Source organism: Maylandia zebra, linkage group LG16 (genome assembly GCF_041146795.1).
Source record: "Maylandia zebra isolate NMK-2024a linkage group LG16, Mzebra_GT3a, whole genome shotgun sequence".
NCBI classification, from domain to species: Eukaryota; Metazoa; Chordata; class Actinopteri; order Cichliformes; family Cichlidae; genus Maylandia; species Maylandia zebra.
This window is the reverse complement of record NC_135182.1, coordinates 10,514,030-10,529,245: the sequence shown is the minus strand read 5'-3', so window position 1 is coordinate 10,529,245 and position 15,216 is coordinate 10,514,030. Positions and strand designations below refer to the sequence as shown.

The window sequence follows — 15,216 nt, the reverse complement described above, 5'->3', positions numbered from 1 at the left end:
ATAATGAATGGGGAACATCAGCTTGTTTTCAGATTTCTCCAGAGATGTTCAATCAGGTTCACGTCTGGGCTCAGGCTGGGCCACTCAAGGACAATCACAGCGTGGTTTCGTAGCCAAACATTTTCTTATCTTGGCTATGGATTTTTTTTAGCTTTGTAAAGACATTTCACCTCTTGTCTTCATAAAATGTAATGAAATCCGGTTGCTTTCTTTCCAAGAACCTACACAGACATATAGCTGTATTTATCTTTCCCTCAACCTTGACTAGTGTCCCAATTCCTGCTGCCAAAAAACATCCCTACAGCATGATTCTGCCACCACCACGCTTCATGAACCTTTTTCATTAGGAGTAGTTTCCATATTGCCACTCATACACGTTTGATTGGTGGTGTGCAACAGAAATGGTTGTGTTTCTGAAAGGTTCTCGTCTTTCCACAAAGCAACACTGGAGTAAGCGCACGACTGTGGCTCAGGGGGTTGGGAAGCACATCTGTAACCGAAAGGTTGCTGGTTCGATCCCCGGGCTCTCTGTCTCTGTAAGACACTTTTCCCTACCGCCTACTGGTGTTGGCTAGAGGGGCCGATGGCGTGATATGGCAGCCTCGTTTCTGTCAGTCTGCCCCAGGGTAGCTGTGGCTACAAGTGTAGCTTTCCTCCACCAGTGTGTGAGAGTGAATGACTAGTGGCATTGTAAAGCGCTTTGGGTGCCTGGAAAAGCGCTATATAAATCCAATCCATTATTATTGTGCGCTTTGTCACCTCCATGACTAGGGCCATTCTACGCTGATCCCTCAGATTGGCCAGGCAACCAGCTCTATGAAGGTTCCTGGTGGTTGATTTATTTACAATGCTGGAATTGGAATAAGGCTGTACCATGACAAAATATGGAACAAGTGAAGTGTTGTGAATACTTTCCAGGTTCAGTGTAAAAACTGCACGAGGAAAAATACATAGCTTTGCAGCTTTTCCTCTAACTTATTAATGTCTCCAAATATTCATAGACTTCAGCTGATTAGCCTCTCGCTCTCTCCCTGATTTTTGATGCACCATTTCAAATGCACACCACTTGTAAGCAATACACTGCTGTGGAGCTCCAATCCTTTCTTAAATTGCATCCTTTTTAGCAATAAGATGACAAATGTGTTACAGTGCAGTCCACACAGCCTTTGGGCTAAATGCATCCATCAAAGAAAAAATGAGTGAGACACTACCCCTAACTCCCCCTCTGTCTTTCTGATTGCAGGCCTGTTTAGACCTGTAGCAACCGAGGCTATTACAAGGTGTGGAAAACAGCAGGTGCACAACAAACCCGTGTCACTATGGCTGCAAGTGTGTATAGTGTGCAATGTTTATTAGGGTATGTGTATTTTAGGGTTTTAATGATACATCTGGTGCTGCACTGCCTTTCTTTCTGTAGAAAGGTTTCTGTTGCTCACTGACCATCTGGTTTGCATCAACATGTTTCAAATAGCCAAAGCTCTGGTGGAGGTAAACTTATGTACTTTGTTACCTATATAACAACATTATTTTCTTTAAGCTACAAAATGAAATGTCCTAAACTGATAAACTAAGACTTTTTTGGTTCTATATTTTATTGCTTTGGATATATAAAACAAGTGAACCATGGAGTGCATTTACAGGGTGAGTGTGGCTCAATAGGAACTGAGTAATAAAAGACTGAATCTACACACTACATAATAAAAAAAAACATCTCGTTGGACTTATAGGGCAGACAACTCAACACAAATACTATTAAAATGCTTCTCAGACTGACTCATAAGAATGCGACTGTAGTTTTCTCAGCAGTGAGACCAAAATGAATTTCTGTTTAATCAATTACCTCACAAAAACACCAAATTCTTACAATTTAACACAGCTTGTAGTCTATTGCTATTTAGTACTAATGCACACATGCACACATTTGGATGCATCTCAACATTAAGCTACAAAGAAACATGAAACATCAAGTAGTCAGTTATTCTCATTAGACACACTTTAGTAGGAGGCTACTAAACCCTATAAAGCAGCTGACTGCCCAGTGACAATATGTTCATTACATATTAAGGGTCAACCATGTGTGAATGCACATGCAGTGCAGCAGAGTTATATAAAAATGGATGGCATGACAAAGCTTACATGATACCCACTTTTAGGGCTGCTCAATTAATCGAATTTTAATCACGATTACGATCTGGGCTTTCAACGATCATTAAAAATGACTGAGCCGATTATTAGCCCCTCCCTCATTTATCCGCGACACCTTAAAGGCCGGTCCGTGAAAATATTGTCGGGCATAAACCAGTCCGTGGTGCAAAAAAGGTTGGAGACCGCTGATTAAGAGGACCCGAGGGAAGCTCGGAAAGCTAAGCAGAAGTTATTTGGAGAGGAGAGTGACTGCCGCTGGTTGAAAAGAGAGGTAAAAAAAACTTCAGTGGTGTTGCACACTATTTTATATTATTTTTTAAAAGTCATTGTTAACCCTTTAAAGCCGGTCAGAGCAGCATGCTCAGTTTTGCGTAACTATTTTTAAATCCCTGTAGAACCTGAACCGTGTAAGCTAGCGCAATAATTTGTTTTGCATATGAAACGGGAGGAGTTGTACTTACATCTGATGCCATCAGCTTGTCCTCGGTCACGGTTTCGTTCCACATATAGCTTTGCAAAAATTGCATAAAAAGCGCTTGCAGGAACAAAAACATAATATTCCAGAAACACGCTTTGCCGATCTGATCAGCTGTTCGTAACACTTCCCACAGTAAAATGATGCACCTGCTGTTTTCTTTGCAAATCTGCATCATAGGATTGTTTTTTGTTTTTCCTGCAATATATAAAAATTGCTGTATCTCCAAAATAAAACTATGAAGACACTCAAAATAAATTTCCTGTTGTTGTAAACTATTTTTTGCAACTTTTTTGTATTTAAAGTTTTGAGGGATAAACCTCTTAAATTTCTCCAAGTAGAAATATATGTAAACAAAACAAAAGCGATTTTAAATTTTTTTTGTAGTTTATTGCACTTTTTTGCAATTAATGTAGTTACTATGGACTTAATGCATACATATTAGTAAAATATGGGCTATAACAGTTGTATAGCAACTTGAAATGCTCCCACAAATGGCACTACAGCATGTAAAAAAAATAATATAAGCTCTGGTGGACTTGGTTCTATAGTAGGTCTTAAAGGGTTAAATAAATATCGTCAAATAATCGTGATCTCAATTTCAGTGAAAATAATCGTGATTATCATTTTTGCCATAATCGAGCAGCCCTACCCACTTTTAACTCTCCAGTTCTCTAGGAAAGTCACTTTGAGTTGAACATGCTAAAGAAAGTTTATACACCGATCGGGCAAAATTACTAACATTGACAGGTAAAATAAATAACACTGATTATCTCTTTATCGTGGCACCTGTTACTGGCTGGGACATATTAAAGCAGGTGAACATTTTATCCTCAAAGTTTATGTGTTAGAAGCAAGGAAAATGGGGACGCATAAGGATTTAAGTGAGTCTGACAAGGGTCAAAATTCTGCAGTGGTCAGGCTCATTGATGAGCGAGTGAAGGCTGGCCCATGTGGTCAGATCCAACAGATGAGCTACTTTAGCTCAAAGCTGCCTAAAAGGTTAATGCTGGTTCTGATAGAAAGGTGTACACAGTCCATCATAGTTTGTTGGAATGCATGTGACTAGAGATGGAGACCAGTCAGGGTGTCCATGCTGACCCCGTGCTGTCCACTGCCGAAAGCCCCAACAATGGGCAATTTTTTTTTACATACCATACCCGGATGCACTATGGGAAGAATGCAAGCAGACAGAGGCAATGTGATGCTTTAGGAAATATTCTGCTGGGAAACCTTGGGTCCTGTAATCCTTGTGGATGTCACTTTGGCACACACCACCTACCTAAGCATTGTTGCAGACCATGTACACCCATTCATGGATGCAGTATTGCCTGACGTCTGTGGCCTTTTTCAGTAGGCTAATGCATCATGAAGAAAAGCAAAAATGTTTCAGGAACAGTTTGAAAAGCAGAAGGAGGAGGTGTTGACTTGGCCTCCAAATTCCTCAGATCTCACTCCAATCAAGCATCTGTGGGATGTGGTGGACAAACAAGTCCAAACTATGGAGGCCCCACCTCGCAACTTACAAGACTTAAAGAATATGTTGCTATAATCTCAGTGCAGATACTATAGCACACTTTCAGTGGAGTCCATGCCTCAACAAGTCAGGAATGGACCAACACAATATTATACACACCACAACAGACAGGTGGTTATAATGCAATGCCTGATCAGTGTATGCATTTACCAGTGCAAATTCTTGTCTTCACAGAATCCCTTCCACATAGGAGGTCCAACTATTGCAATCAGATTGAATGTGAACACCCCACCACCATTTCCAAAAGGCTGTCAACTTTGGAATACCCACAGAAAAGGCCACCTAGCAATACTGTTACTAAAATGGAAGTAGCATTTGTTATACTTCATTTCTGTTGCATTACAGGTTCAATAACACCAGTCTTCAGTGACTCACTGTGTTAAAGCTTGCTCTTTGTCTTAAGAGGTTCATAAGTTTCACTTTCAGTTGTTTTAGTTTTCTAATGGGACACAAGCAGGGGCGATTTTAGCCCATTTTTGGGAATGAATCAAAGCACCCCCAAAGATTTCTTACTTTTTTTGACAATATTTGCTGTTTGTGGGACACACTACTAAAAATACAAAAAGCATACATTACTTAATTGAGATGGAACATTTTAACAACAAAAGTATAGACAGCCAGGTTCATAATGGATATGAGGAAGTTTTTTTCAAAAAACGGAGCCACATTCAGGTAAAAGTGTAAAATTAAATGATCCGTCAATAAAGGATAATGTTAGATCAGTGTTTCAATATTCATATCTTTTATTAGATGTACATGTGGTTTGGTTATTTGCCTTTTGGTTGAAATTACACTGAGAGAGGACTTTTTTATTAGTGATCTTAATAGTTTTTTTTAATCTAATTGAATACAAACTATTTGTGTATGATTGTCAGTCCAAAGAGGGAGAGAGGAAAGAGGGGAACATGAGGAGAAAGTACAAGTTCAGCAAGAACCAGGTAAGAAAACAGACAGGGAATACTAACAGGCAAAACAGAAACTGTTAAACCGGCAAAGAAAAAACCCCCCAACTAATTTTACTCATACAATCTGGAAGTTATGTTGTCCCATATTAAAGCTGCTATACAGAATTTGCAAAACAAACTGGGTTGTCAGCCCTGGCACTGCATTACCATAGCGAACTTCAGTCAGAGGAAGTCACGGTTGCCAAAAACTTTTTGAAGCTCAAGAGTGAGGCTGGTGCCATCCCAGATACGTTAACATTGTACAATCTTCTGGATAATCAGATCTTCCCCACAGTGAAAACTGTAATTCAGGTTGCCCTAACAAACCCAGTTAGCAGCTGTAGCTGTGAGAGGTCATTTAGTGTCTTAAGTCAGCTCCATACCTGGCTGAGAAGAACCATGGGTCAAAGCAGACTCCAGCACCTGGCTGTGATGTCAGTTGAGAAAGAGATGCTTGAGAGACTTGAACACCAAAATGTGATAGACAGATTTGCCAACCTCAAGGTGAGGCGACATAGGTTAAAAGAAAAGAAAAAAACTGCAGAGCCATAGTAGTATCTGCAGTAAACATCTTTTCATATATTGTATACTTCATACCAAAGGCCAAGGTGTCTCCATTTTTCTAATTTTTTAATAGTATTTTGTACATTTCAAGGACTCTTCTATTTTTGGAGTGTATTTTTTATGTATCTGTATTATATTATACATACACATTAAAAGTGAATCTCTGTCCAAAAAATGCACTCAGTCTACTTTTTACTCACTATGAGCATCGTTCATTATTCTCCCGCAGTAATTAAGGTTAGGATTTTTTTTTTTTTTTTTTAATTCCAATCCATTGTTCTTTGGCAGTAGTAGTCTTTAACAGCATTTACATAACCTTGATCAGATTTGATGGTTTTGTTACAGACTTTTCAAAAAAGTGATGTCATGTTTTGTGACGAGGACCCAGGCACAGAGAGACTTGATGAATTTAAGAATCTTATGATTTAATAAAGAAATTTGCCGACTTGCACAGAGATGGTAAAATTATGATGACTGATGAAGACAACAGACAATGAGGACAGGGAGGAACAGGGGTTTAAATGCACCAAGTAGACAGTCAGAGGGAATTCAGGACAACTGGAGATATTTAAGGATGCAGGGACTGACAGAGCCAGGGAAGAAGTCTCATCGTGACGAGTAAAGTTTATCTTGCCTGGCTGGGCAGCTCTCTGGGTGCTCAGCACCCCCAAAGCTCTGATTCTAGAATCACTCCTGAACACAAGTATGCTGACACAGAAAAAAAATGTTAAAATTGCATGAATCTCAAGTGAAACAAAGTGTAAAACACAGAGTTTCCATGAACCTTGTATCATAACATAAATTAAATAAAAGATAAACAAAATTACTTTGTATTAACTACAGAATGTACTACTGGGCAGCTCAATTAAAATCAATGGCTGCCTGGATTATTCATGATTCAGAAATGCAGTGGGTATCTATGGAAGAGTATTCCTTACCAGGTATCTCCCTTCGGAGTCTCCCATTTCTCAATCCAAAATCACAGAAAAAAATTTAAATAACTAACCCATGGGTCAAGCACACTGTAAATATTTGGAACCAAGTGTTAAAAATGCTAAAAGGGAATTTGACCATGTCTCGAGCTGTTCCCATAAATGGAAATGTCAAGTTTCTTCCATCATTGTCAGATTAGAGTTTTGAGAGGTAGGCGGAGAAAGGATTGATTACAGTCAATCAGCTGTTTGAAAAGAATACTCTTAAAAGTTTTGCCCATCTAAGGGCCAAATATGCTTTATCCCCAGGGACCACTATAGATATTTCCAGTTAAGGGACTAAATTACAAAGCATAAGAATTGGGACAATATTAGAAGAGAACCAATCGGGTTAGAAAACGATTTCATGGAACTTGGATGATGTCACATGTCTATACAATGGAACGGATAACAGCTCAACTACAACTAAAAGTGCCAACCTTCGAGAAAAATGGGCTCCAATTATAAAATATCTTGACAGGACACTCAGGCCTTAACACTGTTACATCTGTGCTAAGGAATGTAAGTATTGGTATGTATGTATATGTATATGTGTATGTATGTTTTTCCTTTGAAATTAAGTTTTTGAATAATCCTCACTATTATATACTGCAAATTTGGTCTCAGGTTATGTTGTTGCTGTGAATTGCCTTGTTACTTTTGGCCATAAAAGTAAAAAAAAAAAAAAAAAAAGAATTACTTTGTATTGCTTGAGATGGCTTACAATCAATTTTAAGTGGTGCCTATGGAAGACTTATGATGAATTTGTATTAGCTCTGAATGTTTCCATGCCAGGCTCTTTAAGTCTGCACTCTAATACCCCTGCTATCAATCAGTCTGGAATGAAAACATGATCCTGAAATTCTAAATTTAATGGTAGTAGTATTCACAATAACCCAAGTTCTAGGTCTTTCATCAACAAACAAATTTGAAAACAGACAAACTTAGACATGAACTGCATTTAATAGCGCCTTTTTTGTAAATAGTAAAATATGACTTGCTGCTGCATGTTATTTTGTGTGGGGGTTTTTTTTTGTTTATTTTAAAAAATTATTCAGAAATGTGCATTTTAACCCAACTCTGATAGTTCATAGCCTTTACCTTCTGTTTCCTAATAAGCCTTATTTCTGTATATAGCTTTTAGCTCTAACAGATGTTCTTCTGTGGGAATCCTTCTGGCGAGAACACTGCCCAACAGTTCTGCTAAATGCACAACTGAAGCATAATATTTTTCACACTGAATGTGGTTATTGTCAAGTTAACAAAGTTATGTGTTGCCAAGTTGACTGGAACACTAGCAGATGTTTATTTTAACAGAATAAATTCTAGCAATTCACAAATTATGTAAAAGCTATGGAAACAAAGTTCATTCAAAGATGTTAAAATCAGGTTATTTTCTTTATTGTTTTTATTAAGGGAGGAACACCTGAACTGGATAAGTGGAATAGAATGGATGGATGGAATTTTATTAAGGTTAGCATGTTCCATCTAAAACACTTTAAAAGATACAACTTATAAACATTTTATAGATTCAACAATTGGTAAAGCAAAAAAAATAAAAAATAACTGAAAGCTGCAGTCCTAATTAATAAAAGTGTGGAGTAAAAGCTCCCTGACTCTCATTTCCTCATCAGTCAACTTAATCACTCATGTAATCAATCTGTCTCAGGACCTTGAGTCAATATCTGTTTTTTTTGGAGGGGGGGTTGCTGAGAACTGAACAACATGTTCTGAAAAATGAAGCCATGATGAAAAATCGTACCAGCTCTGTCAAACATGCTTATCTGCATTAATGTGTTTTTGTGTATGTTGAATATTGTCCTCTCCTTGCCCTCACCCAGTAATAAAGTTAATGACATTAGGATTCTTCCTCTCCTCTTAAGTGGAGAAAACACCCAAATTACTGAAAGCATTTGGTGTGTATTCCCATGCTTGCTTGTTTGTTTGCAGTGCATGTTTAACTGAATCAATCGTCCATTTATAAATTATTCTGCATGTTCAACAAGAGAAAATCTCTTCTCTCTTCTCTCTCCCCACTGCAACTCTGACTCTATAACTTTTGTCTTGGAAGCTCAATCAACAGTATATTGTATGCTTTTAAGCACTATACATCTTCATTACCCCCCAGGAGCTGAAAAAAATAGCATGAGTATGGGTGTCCATTTGTGCTCTGGAGTGTGCACTCACATGCACATGGGAAAATTGATCTCTTTGGTCTTAGATCATCTTCTATCTGCTGGTACTATATCCATGTGTGTGTATGTGTATTTGTGTGTGTATCTGTGTCTTTCAGATAGTGATAAGATTTGTTGCCAGGGGGAACGGGAATGGCTGTTTCCAAAAATGGTTCCTGGCATCCCTCTGACTGACTAACTGGTCATCATGTGACAAAAAGAAGTGGCTCTATAAAGGGAACCTGGATGATTCACTGTTTAAAATAATCCTCATTTATCTTATAATGGGCTTTGTTCATTTTCTGCCTAAAACATGGTACTCTCATCTCTACTTACTTTGACTGGTTATTCCTGTTAAACAAAATATTGCAAAACACATACACCAACCTCATTGTTTAAAATTGTGTCTGCATTTTCAATATGTGCATTTTCAATTGTGTCTGCATCTTTAATATGAGCATCCAGCCTATACCTCATAGCAGATAATTATATTTTGGGATAGGAAATGGGGCGTTTCCTGTACCAGGCTGTAACAAGCTTGTTAATACTCTAATGTTAACATTTTAACATGGAAGTCTGTGGGGACTGACTTGCTTTTTGTAGCCAGCCTCAACCACTCCATAAACTGCAGTTTTTAAAATCTTGGTGTTGGTCTCTTTTTCAGCCCAAGAGGCTGCTACTTCTGATATCCTCTCTCTATGGCCAGGAGTAGAAAACATTTCCTAAATGAAGTGTTTAAAGAACTCGGAGCTACTGGCTCATAAATATGACTTGTACATACACAGACCTCATTATTTGAAACTTTGGCCAAGTTTAGTATAAGCATCCATCATTGTAACAGCGTATACATGAGAGTAAATAATACAAAATATAAGAAGTCTATAATGTTCTGCAAATGATTTCTCTAGGTATGAACTTTAGCTTCCAACACAATTGCATTTTACTGCAGTTACAGTCTTATAGGGCAAGATCGTTCAGCTTCTACCATCCACTCTGCACCAGGAAACTGATTCTAGTAAGCTATTTTCATTTGGTAGAGAGGTAATCAGCAACAATGACCCAATAATCTGGAACACAAGTCACGCTTTAGACACTTTCATACACAACGCAGTAGAAAATCAGGCTGCTCACTCCCTACAACACACGCACAGACCAATGCATAAACTGATTAAATTCACATTCTGCAAACACCCAAAATTAAGCTAAAGTGAATTTCCTAAAGATTCCTCGTATGGATTCAAAGGAAACATTAAAAAGAGAGCCGAGCAAATAAGCACGAGTAAGTCAGCGTGAGAGGCGGCTGTTCCTGCAGAGGATGGAACGAGTTTGTGGGTTCGGGTTGGGTTGAGCCTCACGTGGACTTCAAGGTGCTCCCTGTCTGCGCGACAACGACAGCCTCATTATACATTCACACAAGCACATATTCACCACAAAGACCTAAACATATACACACACAAGTGTATTCCAACATATACACTTGTACAACTCTGTGTTAGAGCATAACCACTCATAAAAATACACAGATGGATGCATTCTTGATTTTTTTAAATCCTTTTTTACTCCTATATCCTTCGTGCATTAATCTTTTCATTCAAATAAGGCAATTTGTAAAAAAAACAGCTGAAGAATTTATAAGAATGCAAGTGAAAAATATTCCTTTTTCTCAGTTTTTTTGTGACCATAACATTTTTCTTTATGTTGCTGGTAGGTTTCTAAGAGGTCCGCTCAGCTAAAATACAACCATGCACATTAGGCACACCGAGGAGTCATGTGCAGAGCGCCTACACGAACATGCACGATGAAGCGAATCATTTATGTTTCAAGCCTTTCAACCAATTAGCACCAACCTGCACAGAAGGCGTCAGCAACATCATTCATCCTCGGGGGACCAACTGACAGACAGAAAACAACAAGAGACCACACAGACAGACAGACGGACACAGAGACTGCACAGTCAAAGTCCTGCAGTGCGTCCTCTGCAGCACCGCTCTCTCTTTCTCTCTCTAAGTCGTGCTTGCACAACCTGTCTGATGAATCCTGGTATCCCCCGGTTGGTGTGTGTGACCGTGTCTGGGTTGACACACGTAACCACAAGTCAAGAGTGTTACAGCTTCAGGTGAACTACCTTTAGGTTTTTCTTTCACTGCCCCTCTACTGTGGTCCACCCTATTTTCATTTCTTCTCCGTTCTCGCGCTCCCTTCCGTCTTCCTCCTCCTCTCAGCGCTCGCTCTTGCCTCAATCTCTCGCTCGCTGCCCTCTTTTCCCCCTCTTTTCCCCTGGGAGAATGTGTGCGGATGCAGTCAGCAGTGGTGTGACATCACTCCAGGATTTCCTTCTGCCTTTCCATCTTGAGTCAGTCATCCTCAATCAATAATAAGTGTAAAGCATTTTTTATTTATTTTTTTGTCAGGACCTTCTTTCCCCTCTTTCTTCACATCTCCACAGTATTTAGTCCTTTTTATATTTTTATCTCCCCTCTCTCCTTCCTTCCTTCCTCCTCTCTTTCTGCCTCCTTGCACTCACCTTCTTAATAGGATGCTGATGCTCATAAGGCAGCGTTTCACATCCTATCACAACTCCACACATATAATCTTATTTATGAATATGGCAGGGGTTTAAGCTTTGCCAGCCAGCCAATGAAGCGTTTCAAGCCGATGCTAAAAATAGCTCCGTATTCTCCTCTGGGCACCATTCTCCTGCCTACCCCCTCCGCCTCTGTGTTTCTTATTATAGCAACAACCGAGGAGAGAAGAGACATTTATAGAAAGGACACAAGCTCTTTTATTTTCTGTTTTTATCCTTGCTGCTTGTAATACTCTCATTCACACACACTCACACTCACAGCTTCTCGTTCTTTTCAGCCGTCCATTCACAACCACATCACCCGTTTGGATGTGCCGTGTTGAGAGGCATTTGACAAAAACACAAGGAGCAATGCTAATTAGCAATCTATGGTAATGTTTTCTATTTATAACTAAGACTGACCTTTTCAGGTGTAAAGCTTGTCAGGTGAATAACTTCCCTTAAAGGGCATATCCCATGTTTTGTTAACCCTGATAGCTAGCTTTCCAGCTAAATACACAAAGACTGTTAGTCTAGGTTAAGAAACAATCATCTTCTTATTAATAATTCAGACAATCCGTACATATGCATCCATCTGTGCTCTTCTCCTGTTTCGACAACCATTTACAAATTCTTCATAAAATCTTGCTGGTGTGATGTCATGGAGCACAATTTAACTTGCCAACATTTACGTTTCAAAACTATGAGATTTGCAAAGTAAAGGGGTTTGGAGAAGTATGGAGACTGGATTGCAACATCCTTTCTTTCACTGTTTTCCGTGATGTTTAAACTGATTCTGGCGATACTATTACACTATGTTTCAGTGTTTTTCAGTGTTGCATCAGTGGGAGATGGAAAGTCCCTGAGAGATGGTCTTAAAATAAAGGAGAGAAATGCTTGTTGGCAGGTATGCAGTGTAAAAACAGTCGTAGTTTGACGTCATTTGGAGGAGCAATTCTCATATTTTGGCTAAAAGTTGTTCTCTATTACCAAAGATTTCCCAACAGTCACTGCTGCCAGCTCCATTTTTTGAACTTTGAAAACATTTATTGACATTAAAAAATTTCCAAACTTCTTAAATCTGAGATAAAGATTCTCAACTAAGTGCCAAACCCTACTGACTACTATGTGCCAATATTGTTTACTTAGCACAGTCCTGTTGTGAACCCTTTGCCTTCATCTAGGTGTTCTGAAACCTGATGTGATGAATGACTGATGGATTTGAACAAGGGGTGCCGCATGCTCATAGGTTGGTGATATGTGAGTCCCATGATAAATCACCCTGTTTCACTATAACAGGCACCATCATTTACAAAATGAATATCTTATTCAATAAGATGTGAACTCAGTAGCTTTCATCATAAACCACGGGACATGAGGACAGTTTTTTCAAAGATCTAGCTACTGCTGGAATTCTTTTTGCAACCAGAGGAGTCGCCTCCTACTGGTCATTACCAAAAATGTAGGTGTGTGTATTGAGTGTGTGTGTGCACATGTGTTGTCGATCAACACTTACTGTGAAGCTGTTGTTGACATTCTTAGTGCTGGACTCTGCAACACTGGCATCTGACAGATCCACCTCATCAAAGATAAGAGACTGCAGAGAAGAGACGTGTGGTGGTGGTGGAGGAGAGGAAGATCCAAAAAGCAGGAAAGGACACAGAAGAGAACACGAGAGTGAGTCTCTGGAAATGCACAAGGCCGAACGTAGCCTATTGTTACTTGTATACTACATCATGAAGACAGCGGTGACTGGCTGTGAGGTAAATGTTGTTTCATGGCCACACCAAAGCAGTCCTAAAATGAATTAGTTAAACCTTCTAGTGTAAAATGGAAGCAACTGTAAAAGTCATGAAAAACATAAAAGGACAAACTTGCTTTCTAACACTGAAACTTCCAAAATGCTTCAAAGCTGAGAAAAGCAGATGGATTTACTTTTGAATTCAGTTTTAAATGTAAATGTGACGCTCAGGGAATTTAAGAAGGAGGAAAAAACAGATGTGCCACCCATCAGCTCTGGTTTCCTACATGACACGTGTGGGTCATTATGACATGACTAAATAAACATCATAGACCATTTGGTGAGCTGTTTTTATAACAGGCATTTAGGAATTGACATCCTGGGAGATACCGCCTTTAACACCCACCTAAATACTTTGGCCAGCCAACCTAAATGCTTTCCACTCAAGAAAAGCTGTTTCTTATATTCTTACATTGAAATGACACTAAATTTAATTCAATTCAATTAAATTAAGTTTTATTTATATAGTGCCAAATCACAACTACGGTTGCCTCAAGACACCTAGTATTGTGAGGTAAAGACCCTACATCGTCAGCTATCACCTAAAAAGTATTTTCATTTCCACTATAATAGAAACAATGATTGGGAGCATGTAAAATACCTTACTGATTTTTATTTCCCCTGAAAATCTGCACAGCATGCAGGTCTGTTGATAATGTGTGATCACATCAAACACCAAACAGCAGAGCAGTTTGGAGGCAATTTTGAAACCAATTTTTAAATTGTTCCTCCTCGTTTATCTGCAATGATCCGTTTTCCAGTATGATAATCAGATTGAACTGAGATTTCCTTATGCTTCATTGATGTATACTTCATTGATAAGTATCACAATTGTCAGAGATGAGTGTAACATTGGAGATTCAAGCTTAGGAACCTGACTGGAAATATGCTCATCCTAACCGTGCAGTTCCATTGCACTTGAAAACAATTGTGTTATATTACAGTTTGTGCCTATTAGAGCAAAATTAAAAGCATTAAGCTAACGTCTGAGTGTTAGGATATTTGACCAACATTCATGTTTATTGCATTTAGCTCGTCTACTTCTGGTATAATTTTTTTGTTTAAAATAATTTAAAATGACTTATATAGCATAATCTGGATTTTTCTTCTTTACATTTAGAACAAGAAAGTCACTGGAATAGTGTGCTCCATATACTGGTTTAGACAGTAATTAGTCTACAGATGTGATACAGATGTTTCCAGTAAACTACAATGTTATTAAGGTGGACTTTTTAGTTATTGTGTAGATTTTTATAAATTGATTTTATTGCATTTCATCACAGTGAGCGATTCTGAACAGGGAAAAAGCTTATGGTCAAACAATAAGCCTAATTTTTCTGGGACCCATAAAGTTAACTCGGTTTCTTTTCATGTCCCTGGAAACACATCACCACAACACAGATACAGTATGAGGCTATCAACAGGCTTTCCCTCTTGTGTTTTCCTTTCTCCACCTAAATGAAAATAGTATGAATGACATGATGGTTGATGTTAATGTGCTTTATTGAATTTCTGTGTGGTAGAGGAGCTGGAGCCAGACGGAGAGGAGAGCCAGAGTCTGCAAACAGGAACATGATATCCTAACAGAGCTGTGATGTGTAAGGCATGCAGCTGAGCTCTTAAAGAGCCACAGGCCAAAAACCAATGGCGTCAAAGGAATGCCCTCTGACTGCTTGTGTGTGTGTGTGTGTGTGTGTGTGTGTGTGTGTGTGTGTGTGTGTGTGTGTGTGTGTGTGTGTGGGAGGAGTGCCTTGCTGCAGCTGTCAGAGGGAATGCCCAGCTAACAACACTCCACGGGCCTGGCTGGAGAGGGCTACTAGCCAAGGCTTACTGTGTGGGTGTGTGTGACAGCATTTACACATATGCCTACAAATGCATGCGACCTAAGTGTGAATGGCATGCCAACACAAATACTGTCCCCCTGTCACAGCACTCTGTGCTGCTCTCCCTTTACATCACGTGTGTGTACCGAATGTTTGTGTGTGCGTGTTTTGTTGACATACTCTTTCTCCCTCTCTCACATTCACCACACCATCCCAATA

The 15,216-nt window shown here is 39.1% G+C and overlaps 1 protein-coding gene across 5 annotated transcripts in view; it reads right to left on the bottom strand.

Annotated features, from left to right (window-relative positions):
* Nucleotides 1-15,216, bottom strand: part of dgkh (diacylglycerol kinase, eta) — an 80,283-nt gene that overhangs the window by 40,959 nt on the left and 24,108 nt on the right. For 4 of the 5 annotated variants that reach the window (XM_004572980.4, XM_004572983.4, XM_076874595.1 and 1 more), the window contains one exon: nt 12,890-12,970. In XM_004572980.4, the coding sequence (XP_004573037.1) occupies nt 12,890-12,970 (81 nt within the window). Of the gene's footprint in view, nt 1-10,935; nt 11,148-12,889; nt 12,971-15,216 lie in introns of those variants that run through there. The other variant, XM_012925234.5, reaches the window with a different exon arrangement.